The sequence below is a fragment of the Choloepus didactylus genome, chromosome 17, assembly GCF_015220235.1.
Source record: "Choloepus didactylus isolate mChoDid1 chromosome 17, mChoDid1.pri, whole genome shotgun sequence".
Taxonomy (NCBI): Eukaryota; Metazoa; Chordata; class Mammalia; order Pilosa; family Megalonychidae; genus Choloepus; species Choloepus didactylus.
The window spans coordinates 75,213,647-75,225,925 of NC_051323.1; the positions used below are offsets into that span (position 1 = coordinate 75,213,647).

The 12,279-nt window shown below is 65.5% G+C and overlaps 1 protein-coding gene across 1 annotated transcript in view; it reads left to right on the top strand.

Moving 5' to 3' along the window:
• The window catches only part of FAM178B (family with sequence similarity 178 member B), a 100,147-nt gene extending 88,629 nt beyond the window's left edge, over positions 1-11,518 (top strand). The window contains 3 exon segments of the mRNA XM_037806640.1: positions 9,778-9,855; positions 10,161-10,313; positions 11,285-11,518. Coding sequence (XP_037662568.1) covers positions 9,778-9,855; positions 10,161-10,313; positions 11,285-11,317 — 264 coding nt within the window. The 3' untranslated portion in view covers positions 11,318-11,518.
• Positions 11,519-12,279: the final 761 nt, after the last annotated feature.

Consider the following 12,279-nt stretch of genomic DNA (forward strand, 5'->3'; position numbering starts at 1 on the left):
AACCTCTGGGCACCATTCTGCAAATCAGATAAATGAGCTAATTACTTAATGAGCACAAATTAACCATTAGGAAGATGCGATAGTCCCCAGGAGTGTGCTCTGCTTCTGGAACACACGAGGAAGGTGCCGGATGCGCACGCCTGTTTGTGCATCTCCGAGGAGGGGAGTGAGCTGTCTGCCCGCCTGCTCCCCTCTGCCAGTATCTCCCGGGAAACGGGAGCAGGCTCCTGGGGCTGACCCCAGTGTCGCCCGGCCTCTGGGGGGCAGGGGTCTGGTGCGGGCAGCCGCACCCGGTCAGACCGGGGGGCCTCGGGCCTGGGCCTGGGCGTGGGCGGGAGAGGAGGGAGAGGAAGGGGAGCAGCACGTACGCGGGCGAGAAAAGCACGTGACCTCCAGGTGAGCTCGCCGGCAGAGGTGTTGGCACTGCCAGGCCAGAGGTTTCCGCGTGGCTCATGACACTTCTGCGTGTCCCTTACCTGGAGAACTTGCTCCCCTGCACTGGAGGCACTGGGAAGCACCCCGTGGCCGGCCACCACGTTGAAAGTGACCCACTTGGCCTGGAAACCCGGAGGTGCCTGTGCCGCCCAGGAGGAGGCCCCGGAAGGGTGCGGTGTGCCAGACCCCGGGCAGGGGGCGCAGAAGCAGCTTTCAGGACATGTGAACTCATGCTCGGGACCCCTGAAAGCCCTCCAGCCTGAGTGTGAGGTGGCCTGAGCAGCCAGCGGGGGCCTGTGGAGCTGGAACTGAGCCGCTGCCGTGGCTGCCCCCGGCTGGGTGCTGAGCTCCAGGACAGGGTGGTGGGGCAGCCTCGTTAGACCTGGACACGCTGCTTCATCAAAGCTGATCGCTGCTCCCCGCCAGAAAGAGCAGCTGGCGTCAGCCATGGTTTTACGGGGAGACTTTCATCCCCGGAGTCTAGGTCATTGCCTTCTTTCTCCTTGCAGCGTGGTGGGGAAACTGAGGCCAGAGCAGGGGTGGCCTCGGGTGGCCCAGCCTGGGGCAAACTTCCCACCTCTGGGGTCTGCCGCGCTGGGCCTTCGCCTGTGACGCGTGCCCGTCCCCCAGGCCTGCTCCCATCTGGGAGATTTCCTGCCCTGGATTCCGGGGCCCAGCCCTCCTGCAGGCCTGCACAGCGAGTGAACGAGTGAAGGCTCTGCCAGCTCCCTGCCTCCTTGCCCTGCCCGGGCCCTGCCAGGCTCCTCCCTCCCCAGGGGTGCCCCCACCTCCTTCCCTCTCCCAGCCCTCCCTGCCCTCCAGGCTGGGGAGGTGCCCAGTGGCACCCAGCGCGCCACTTTCCTTCCTTAGCTTTCCCTCCTCCCCGGCCGTGAACTCCCAATTGTCTGTTTACTTGTCTTTCTGCCCACAGCCAGGCTGCGGGTGCAGAGTGTTGCGCAGCTTCGTGGCGTACGTGTGGCACTCGGTGATGGGTGGGTGGATGATGGATGGGTGAATTCCATTTTAATTCCTTTCTCTCTTTCTCTGGGCTGTCTTTCTTCCACCCTCTTCTGGCCATTAACCCTCCTGCCTGCTTTCTGGAAACCTCCCCCTGACACCACTAGACTGTTCTCTACGGTCTTTGTTTCCCTGGAGCCACAGGGTTTCCAGCTGGGGCTGCTTCTGCTGATGGCCTCGACTGCAGCAGTGTCCCCTGGTTCTGAAAGATCCCCCCACAGCACAGCATCTGTACTCGGCTTGCGAGGCGCCCGCCTGGGAGAGGCAACTGCCAAGCACCCAGCGGAGGGAGCGACCTGCTCCTGCCCCAGTGCTGCGTGGGGACGGGCGCCCCGGCCCAGCTGTCCGTCCTGGCTCTGTCTCCATCACTTCCTTAGCAGGTCGAGGAGTCCTGCTCGGGATGTTAGAGCACTGTCAGCATAAAGGGCTTTTGAAGAAAGACGTTTGTCGAGCCCCCGGCTGGCTGGTGGTGGCCCTGTGCTTGTCCGCTTGGAACCAGGCGGCTGGAGAGAGGCTGGGTCCCTGGGGTGGCCGGGAGGCTTACTGCAGGATGGATTCGGAGGGACGGCCTCAGAGGGCTCCCTTAGGCCCACAGGGGCCCTTTCTCCAAGACGCCAGCGCCTTCCCAGGGTCCATCGACAACACCCTCGTCCTGGGCCCTGCAGAGACAGATGTTGCGTAACTTGCTTCAATTTCCCACCATCTCCTAAAGCCACCAGCCCAGATCAGGGTCCTCCTGGAGCATTTTGTTTCCTTTTCACTGACTTGTGTAAACAGGATTTGGCCAGATTTGGGTTAGCTGTGTTCCGTCCTAGCCCACAGGCATGGCCTGTGCACTTCTGCTGCATTTAACGGGCTGCCTCGGGCTTGTTAAAACCGGTGCATCCTGCTCCTGCCCACCCTGTGTCCCTCTCCCCTCTCTCCTTGTCCTGTCTTCTGCCTCATGCTGTGTCGGTAGAATCTTCTTTGTTCCTGTTTTCTCCCCTGGGGATTTGGGAGGTCTACAGAGCTGGGAGTCTTTACAATGTGATACAAGTTTTTTCCCAGTTTGGTTCATTTCGGGCACTTTGGGGAAGCAGATTGTCTCCCACGGTGTGGCCAGAAAACGAAGGCCCAGGGTTGGGGCGGAACTGGGGACCCGGGAGCCCGGCCTGCCCCTCCTCGCCGCCCCCTGCGTGTCCTCGGGTCGGCAGGTGGCCTCACTGAGGTGCCGTGTCCCCGCCCGGACCCCGTCCCTGCGCGCACGGCGTGGGGCTGGCTTGTCCCCGGGAGGAGCAGGTGTCTGGAGAGTGGCTGTTATGGGGACGGACGTGTGCCCTGAACTGGGGGAGGCTCCTGGGGTGTCCACGCGCCTCCCGGGAGATGGCGTCTGCCGCGTGTCTACGTGCGCACGGGCCGTGCGCAGCTTCCGCGAACCTGCGGCCCGCGTGTGTGAAGTTGACGAGCCAGTCTGGCCGCTTTGCTGGGGGCTGTCCTGCCGCTCTTGGGGACCGGGGCGTGGCGTGGGCAGGCGGGTGCCGCCGTCCCCAGCAGCTCTGTGCCACCCCTGCCCTCTCTCCTCGGCGTCCCTGGCACCCTCACCCGCCCGGGCTTGGTTGGAGCTCAGGTCCCTTGGCCTGTGTCACCCAGGGGGCCAGGGGCAGCCGGGAGCTGCGCCCTCCCACGTTCTCTCCTCCTCACCTGGAAATGCTGGTACTTTCCATCCTGCCCCTGACCTGCAGGTCAGGGAGACGCGGGCCCCTCGGGCCTCCGCCTCGCCGCGGTCAGGAGGCTGGAAGGAGAGTGCCCGGGGTGAGGCGCTGCCACGAGGCCCGCGGGCCCCTGCGTTCCTCCAGGTGGTCTGAAGGTCACAAGACGCCTTTCGAAATCGGCTTCCAAGACGCGGCCTCGGAACAGCCCTCGGGGGAGAGGGGAGACACCTGCCCTCCGACCGGCTGCCCGTCCTGCCCCCACGCCCTGCACCGTCTGTACCTCTGAGCCCCGAGGGCCACGCAGGGCCGGGCCATTTCCATCCGCGTCCCCCGGATTCTGGCCTCTAGGCAAGCGCATGAGCAGGGCTGGAAGCCGCAGTGAAGGGGGAGGCCGGGAAGGGCCTCGGGTGCACCGGGCGCTTCTGGGCCCCCTCCCCGGGCGAGTCCTCACCTGTCACCTGTGCAGGGAGCTCAGCGCTTCAGACCTGGGCGACACCGTGGGCTTGTCTTCTTCCCCCACCCCGACTGAAGGAAACCAAATCCGCGGTGCCTTCCCCCACATTTACCCCCCCAGGTCCACGCTCAGCTGCCCCCTGGAAGGCGCTTTTCCAGCAGCTCCTGGCCGGTTTCTCCGCGGTCTTTGAGTTCCTGTGGCCGTTGGAGCCCGGTGGCTGCCCACACGTCATTTCGCACACCTGAGCAGAGGCCCCTTGGGAGCCGGGGCCACCCCCGTGGCCGCTGAGGAGGTGCAGCCTGCGTGGGGTCCCCGCACGCCTCTCCTGCCCCAGCCCGGGGTGTGGGGGAGGGGGCGTCCCGTCTGGCCCTGGGGCATCGGCCCCGACGCACACCTGAGGGGCACCGGGAGAGGGGAGGCCCCCCCACCTGCCGACCTCAGACTCAAGGACCAGCCTACACAGCTGCTTTTCTGCACCCCACGTTTTCGGCCCCATCTCCTCTGACTCTGTCAGAAATTTCAGGGGCAGAAACCCAAGGACGAGTCCTGAAGCGCCCAGGGCCGCCCTCCCTCTCCTGGCTCGGCCTGGCGGCCCCTCTTGCAGGCAGGACCCCTCTCCATGGCGGTGAGGAGCTCCACACTCAGGCTGGGGCTCGGGCCCGTCCGGAAGCCCATCTCGGGGCCTGGCTGCACATCCCGCCCCAGAGCCACCCCAGGGAGCAGCGGGGCCTGAGTGCGTGGGGAGGGGGCCAGCAGACCCCTCAGCACCCATGGCATCCGCGGGAGGCACAGGGAGAGCAATGCTCCCAGCCTCAGGCTCGCCGGCACCTTGGGGACAGTTTAGTGCGTGAGGAGGATGGAGGACAGGAGCTGCGGGGCCTCCCTGCCACCTTTCCATGGCTCTCGCCACACACACAGGCTGGCACATGTGTGCACATACACGCTTCCCTCTCTGGGGTCAGGGGCTCCAGTCCCAGCTGACTGTTGCCCCCCAGCCCACCCAGCAGGAAGTGAGGGAGGAAGGGTGGGCTGGGGGGAGCCAGGGATGGGGCCCCTCCCACCAGCGACATGGGGTCCGGGTCACCCCTGCAGCAGATCCACAGGGACACAGAGCCTTGGGCCTTCCTGCCTTTGTCCCGTCTCGTCCCTGCTGTGCCTCCTCATGTCCCTGAGGAGGTGGACAGTCCCGAGACCCTCCCACGGCCTCGTCAGGGGCATCTCCGACTCTCTGCCCAACTTTCCACGGAGCGGCTGTTCCCGGCCACTGAGCTGGGGCCCTGGCCCTGTGCCACCACAGCCACTGTCCTTACGGACCTGGGGCCCAGCATGGCAGCCCCTGAGGAGCCGGCAGGCCCTGCCCCCGTCCTCTGCCCCGGGCCCCTGGCTGCGGAGAAGGGCCGTGCTTCCTGGTGGTCATGTGTCCTCGTCATTTCCCACTCACTGGGATTTACTTCCAAAGTCAGCTTTCCCTTGGGAACAGCCTGGGGGTGCCACCCTCTGCTCGCCTGTGTAGTGTCTGCCGGACGGGGCCGGGAGCGTGGCCGGGACAGGAGCAGCTCGGGGAAGGGGGGCCTGCAGTCGCTCACGGCGACAGGGAGAACCCGCGTCCTCGGGACGGCAGGTGCTACCTGGTCCCCGGAACACACCCCCATCGTCGCACGTGCTCGAGACACACCTGACCGTGCCCCTGGGTGCAACTGAAAGGGATGGGCCCCCCCATGGGGGTGGGGAGAGGCTCGTGTCTCCCCGGCCTGCAGAAGCCCCTGGGGGCCCCGGAAGAGAACCCAGGGCTCGACTCGCACCCTTTACTGGGGTGGTCTGTGCCTGGCTCCCACATATGCTGGTGAAAATAGGAACGTTTGTGTATCACAATAAGAAAGTAAAATCCCATACTCTAAAAGGAAAAAAAAAAAAAAATAGGTGGGGCTGGACCCCTGGGCCCCTACGCCCGATGGAGACCACCTGGGCCCCTGGCTGAGCACGTGTCCCCCAAGGCGGCCCCTGCCCCACGGCCAGGGACCCCTGCACCTGGCAGGGAGGCCAGAGTCCGTTGTCCCCAGTGGGTGCTCCTGGGCCAGGCTGCATGGGCCCCAACCAAGGCCTGGCCACACCGCTCTCCCCAGGGTCCCCCGCCACGGGCAGGGGCTGCACCCCCACTTGGCCCAGCAGCCCCCAGGGAACGGGCTTGTTGTGAGGGGACCCTGGGCCAGAGCAGGGGCTTCCTAGGGGTGCGCCTCCCCCCGCCCGTCCTCCTTAACTACCCCAGGCCCCGGCCTCTCCTTGGCCCTGCCGGGGAGGGAATTTCTGGTGAAGTTCCTGGGAAACCTCTAAGAGCTGCGCGTGCTTCCCGCTGGCTCTCAGGCCGGAACTCACTGCTCCAGGACGTTGTGTCAGGGCCCACCTCCCCTGGTGACAAGCCCTGGAGCCATCTCCCATCACTCGCCCTCGACCTCGGTCCTCAGAGGGAGGGCGGGTCCCTGTGCACGGGAAGACCCGGGGCCCAGAAGCTGTGGGGGAGCCCCGGATCCTGGGGCACCACGGGCCGCGCTGGCAGCCGGGCAGGGGACGTTCTGTCTTGTCAGCACCGGGCCCCGGCACGCCCAGCCTTCTCTACAACCTGCTGACGGAGGCTTCTCGCACCCCACTTCCCGCCGGGGCCCCCAGCCTCTTGCCACCAGCCAGGGAGGAGCCGGGGGCCTGGAGAAGCCTCTTGACTCTCCCTCCCCACCGAGCAGCCCCCAGAAGCTGGGGAAGGGCCCTCTTGCCATGAGGGGCCGGGGGTGGACGCGGGAGCAGCCGGGAGAGCAGCGGGCAGGCTGGGGTCAGGGTGGGGCCGTGCGGCCCTCACATCTGGGCCTGCCCATGGCCCAGCTGCCAGCGTTTCCGAGGAATGGGGCTCCGTCCTGTCCCCCCAGCCGCGGGCAGAGCCCCCCGTTTCTGCCAACTGTTGGCGTCTTGGCCCTTGACAAAGACAGGGCGGGGGGCAGAAGAAGGCAGCCATCCGCCGGGTGCAGCCGTCCATCCCTCTGCCCGGGTAGGCATCGCATCCTGCCTCTGCTCCTCTCTGAGACAGAGGGTCTCGGGGAAGTGCGGGAAGGCGGGGGCGCCTGGCGCGGCCCCTCTCCCAGTGATAAAACCTTTTCTCGGAGTTCATGCCCTGGCCAGGGCTCGGGTGCCGCCGTCCCCAGCCACCAGCAGAACCAGTAACCCCCGTACGCAGGTCAAAGACCACCGGGCCCCAGTTCTAGGGCCCCCCCCCCCCCCATACCGTGGAAAACCACCCAGCCTTCTCGCGAGGAGGCACTGGGCAGGGGTTTTAGTTGTTTCATTTTTGCCTTTTGGAAAGACAGCTTTTCAAATGTGGTTCCAGGCTTTCTGTGCCGCCTCGTCACTTCCCCCCACCCCCCAAAAAAAAACATGTTCAGAATTTTCCTGGGATTTTCCCTCCAGATTCGCTTATGGGAATCGGCATAAGAACGAAGTTGTGAAACTTGTACGCACGGCGCCCGTTTCTCTGTAAATCCCCAGAGCGGGCAGCTGGGCCGCGCGGGGTGAACTCCCCTCCCGGCTGTCCCTCGGGGCCCCCTCCCAGCGCCCACGCTCGGATAATCTCCCCTCTTCCTCGAAGACGCAATTCAGGGAAATAGGGGTGAGGTCGGGGATGGGGACGGGGGGGCGGTGGGTGTGTGGAGGTGCCTGGGACAGCCCTGCCCAGTCACGGGGGACCTTCAGCCCCTGGCTTTGTACCCGGCACACTGGACCCCCAAGAAGCAGAGCCCCCATTTATGGCTCGGTACGTTATAACCGGCAGGGTCTTCTCTCTTTTCTCTGTTTTAGAGGTGTGTTTTTAACTTGTTTAGTGGTAACATTTATACATCATAACATTTCCGTCACCCCAAACAAACTCGGCACCCAGTGAGGAGCTGCTCCCTACCCCCCACCCTCCACCCCAGCTAACCTGGACTCGACTTCTGTAATTAGTTCATATCAGCGAGATCACACAGTATTTGTCCCTTTATGTCTGGCTTGTTCACCCAACATGACTGTATTTTCAAAGCTCATTCATGTCGGTGCATGTATTAGAACTTCGTTGCTTTTTACGGCCATCTCCTTAAAATTAAAAAACAAAAACCTTCGTTGTGTTTCAATTATGTCAGTAAAGTACATACATTGTAAAGACATAATCTTAACCCGTTCATGTAGAAATAATCTTAAAAAGGAAAAAAAAGGTGAACGGCGTCCTGAAACCTTTCTCTCTGAGAGCTGCCTTTTTCTCTCGGGGGTGTCCAGCCCCCATGTGGCTTCCCCCAGACGCCCCCCTCCTGCCCTGCGTGAGCCTTGGGCACGGCCCCGTGACACCCCCACTTGCCCCTGCTGCAGCGGAGCTGTCACCTGCCCACCCCGCAGGCCCCACCCTGGTTTTCTTGCATCAGCCCCGAGTCCTGCCATGTGTTGTATCCTCTGCCCGCCCCCCAGGGCCATCCTCCCCTCAAATCCCAGTTCCTTCAAGGCTCGGTCGGGCTTCGTCAGGTCTCCCCAGAGCCTTCGAGCTGCACCCCACCCCTGCACCTGCTCCCCGCCAAGCTGTCTCCTTCAGGGGCATGGGGAAGTGGGGTCCAGTCTCTGTTGCCCAAGTGACCACCCGCCTGAAGCCCCCCTCCTGCAGCTGGAGCGCGAAGGGCCGGGGGCTTGGTGTGCACGGTGGACCCTCCCAGAGCGGGCTGTGGATTCTCGAGGAACCCCCAAGAGCCCTCCTCCTGGCAGTGTGGCCAAGTCCCACCACGGGCTTGAGCCTGCTTCCGGAGAAGGAGGCAGGGAGCTGGTGCCAGGGCTGCAGAGGCCGCACCAAGGCCCGAAGGCTGGGACCCTCCCCGCAGCGAGGCCGGCGGGCAGAGGGGAGCCCCGGGAGCCGCTGAGCAGCTCCACGCGGAAGGCAGCCGCTCGCAGCCCACCTGCCCGGCTGGGTGACTCGGCCACTGCACGGGCAGCTGCGGGGCCCTGGCAGGTGGAGCTGGGGTTCGGAGAAGCTGGCTCTTCCCCAGCCCGGGGGAGCAACCCCTGGAGGCAGGTCCCAGCAGACAAGCCCCCACCCAGCTGTGCTGCCTTGGCGCTGCTGGGTGCAGGGCCACCCAGTCTGGCCCGGCTGTGGACAGGCCACCCACAGGCCCCACACGGGGTCAGGGGCAGAGCAGCTGCTGCTGGGGGGCACCCGGCTGGTCTCCGTCCCCAGGATTCTGCCTCGTGGTCTTTTTTCAAGAAGTCAGTTCTCCGTAATGCTGAGTCTGGTGTCCCCAGAAATGGTTCTGGCTCCTGCCCTAAGGAAACGCTTGTGTCTGTGCAAAGAGGTTTCTGCCATTTGGGGGGCACCGCCTGCCTCAGGGACTGGTGCTCATGAGGGTAGGGTGATGAGATGGGGACGGGGGGCATGCTTGGGTTCCTGTGAGCTCCGGCCCGTTGTCACCAAGCTCAAGCCCCGCTGGCGACCCCTGGAGCCCACCTCTCCCGTCCCAGCTCGGCCCCGGGCCAGTTATCTGCCATGGGCATGACGGCCTGGGGGGGGTCTGAGCCCCACCCCCCAGCTTAGAGGTCAGGGGTCAGGAGAGCACAAGGCTAGAGGCACCTCTGCAGGGGGCAAGGGTGCACCCAAGGACGGGATTCAGGGTGCCCGGGCAGCAGGGTGCCTTCACCCTGGGAGCCTCCTCTCTCCTGTAGACCAGGACGGTGTCCCATAAAGGAGTGGGCATGGGTGGGCGGACAGGGTTGTAAATGCTGACCCCAGGACATCACCAGTCCACCTCCGAGCTCTCCACCCACCCCCTGTGCCAGCTTGATTTGGCTGTCCAGGCAGGGCCGTGCGTTTGTGCCAGTGACATGCTGGGGGGCGAGGGGATCCTGGGGCCATGCAGCGGGGGGCCACGTCCCCGGGGAGGCTCCTTTCTCCCTTTGCACCCCAGCGCCATTCGGGCCCACAGAGGGCACAGGGACCACCGCGGTCTGCGCGGCCAGGCCCTGCTCTCCGGTGGGCTTTCTCTGCCGGAGCGCCGCCTGGCACAGTGACGCTGAGGGCCTTTGGGTGGCAGGGATGCCACCGTCCCTTAGATGGAAGCGGACGGAGCCCATGCGAGGCGGCTCGTCGCCCACCCCCTGTGGGACACTAGGGTGCCTCTCCTCCTCTCCCAGGTCTGCTACCTGTGCCACAGCCTCCTGATGCTGGCCGGACTGGTGGTCGGCTGCCAGGACATCGCCCCACACCAGTGGGTGAGTCTCCGAGAGGCGGCAGGGGGCAGAGGGGGTGTGCCCGGCCATGTCTCCTCCACCAGGCGGCCTGGCGTCAGCCACGTTGGCACCGAGCCTGCTGCTGGGAGCTGGGAGGAGTGGGAGGCTGGGAGGAGCCTTCCCAGGCCGGGGGGCGTGCCCAAGGGACCCTGATCTGTGCCCCCAGCTGTCACCCCAGCCCTGTGCCCCCTTCCTGCCCGCCCTTCCGGCCTGAGTTCTGAGCAGTCGCTCCAATGCATCCTTCCCTTCCTCTGTGCTCCCCTGTTCTCCCCACACCCCCGCTGCAGGGCGAGCTGCAGCTGCTGTGCATGCACTTGGACCGCCACGTCAGCACCCACATCCGGGAGAGCCCCCAGGCCATGCACCGGACCCGGCTGAAGGACCTGGCCGCCCAGACCTACGTCCGCTGGCAGGAGCTGCTGGCCCACTGCCAGCCCGAGGTGCGGCCCCTGTGCAGCCCCCAGGCCCGGGAGGGGTGGGAGGCGGGCAGGGAGGGCCGGGGGGCAGGTGGCCACTCCTCGGGGGCCTTCATCGTTCGCATCCAGAATCCCCTGCCCAGTGCGGGGTGAGGCCAGGGGCAGAGCGGGGCGCACTTCTGCACAAATGCAGAGGCTCAGCCCTGGGGAGGGGAGCTCGTGGGCCGGGGGGCTCGGAGGCACGGGCTGCCACCTGCTGCCCGCCTGCTGGCCGCCCCTCCTGGCTGTGCAGCCACCACTCCATGTGCCGGCTTTCCCAGCCCCTCTAGCTGGCGTTTCCGGCCTGCGCCCTACTAGCCCCTGGAGGCTGCGTCGTTCTCATCCCCTTCTACAGGTTTGGGGAGCACAGGAAGACCCTGAGGGACCCACAGCTCCCCATCGCGTGGCTCCCCACAGGCATCATCCCTCCTTGAGCCACCCCAGCCAGCCGGGGGCTTTCCCCTTCTCGGAACCCCAAGCCTTGATGGCGTAGAGCTGGGTCTGGGAACTGCTTCTTCACCCACCGACCCGCCCAGCGCCCCTCGGCTCTCCGCCGCCCTGCCTGTGACTTGTGCCTGACACACTGGCCACTGGCTGCGGCTCGGGGCTCGGGTGTCGCAAGTGTGTGGGAAAGCTGGGGAGCAGGCCTCGCCCTCAGCTCCCAAGGAGGGGAGCGCCCGGGCCTCCAGCAGGGAGCTGTGTGTGTCACGGAAAGAAGGAAGAAGGGATTTGTGGCCTGGCAGAGCCAGGGTGCAGCACCCCCTTTCCTTCACACACCCTCCCCCACCTGCCAGCACAGGGAGCCCCCCAGGTCAAGGGGCCTGCACCAGAGCCCTAGGAGGGCTGCCCGCCCAGGGCCTGGAGTGGAGGGGCCCTGGCCAGTCCAGGGAGCCTCGAGTCGGAGCGGGCACCACCCAGGCTCCCGGACGTCACCCGCGTTTTCCTCCTTGCCACAGGCCCAGTACTTCAGCCCCTGGAAGGACACCTGAAGGAGCGAGCCGAGGCCTGCCCGGGGAACGGAGGAAACTGAGGAGCCAGGCCAGAGGACACCCCGATGCTGCCCAGCCCACCCCGCTCCCCTCCCTGCTGTGTCCCCTTCCCAGAGGCTCCGTCTCCATAGCTCTGGCTTCCGTTCCCGGCCTCGGCAGCCCCCCGTCTCCTCTCTCCCCGTCGCGAATGTGAGGTCTCTTTGTGCATGATAAAGTCTTGTTTCGGCATCAGTGGTTTCGAAGGCGTCCGCCCACCCCACCCTGCCTCCGGCTTCTGACCCCGCCGCCTGGCTCTGCCGGGGTCTCACCTCGGGGTCCCCACCCCAGAAGGAAGGGAGGGGCCAGCAGCCCGGCCAGCAGGATGGGGAGCACCTGTCTGGACTCCCGGGTCCCCTCCCCAGGGGTCCAGACAATTGGGCCTCATCCTGCTGGATGGTAGCTCTGAAATCAGCTCCCCAGGCTCAGGAGGGGGCGGCGCCAAGAGCAGTCCCGGTGCCACCTTGGCGTTCCCTCGACCTGGGCTGAGGCCTGTTTTGTGGGTCCTGGTCCCCGACAGGGTGCCCCTGGGGGGGCGAGTGGTACCTCTGCACCCCCAGAGATCCGGGGTATCCACTTTCTCCTTCTGCCTGTCCCTCCCACCCCGAGAGACCATTTCGCATCTCTGGTCCGTCCCGAGACAGGTTGGGGGGCTTTTGCAGGGGAACGACAGGCAGGTGGGTGGTGACAAGGACTCCCCCCAGCCAGGCTGGCCTGGGCCCATTCTGGGGCTCAGCCCTGGCTGGGACGCCCCCGGCCTCGGCTTCTGCCCATTTCCCTTCCCTGTCTTTTGTGCCACAGGAGTTAGGTTAAGGCAGACTAACTAGGACTCCAAATAAGCGGCTCCCCGAAAATAACGGCCCTGCAGGCCAAGCGGCTTGTTTGCAGACTCCCTGGGCCCGTTTCAGGGCTGCCTCTCTTGTCCC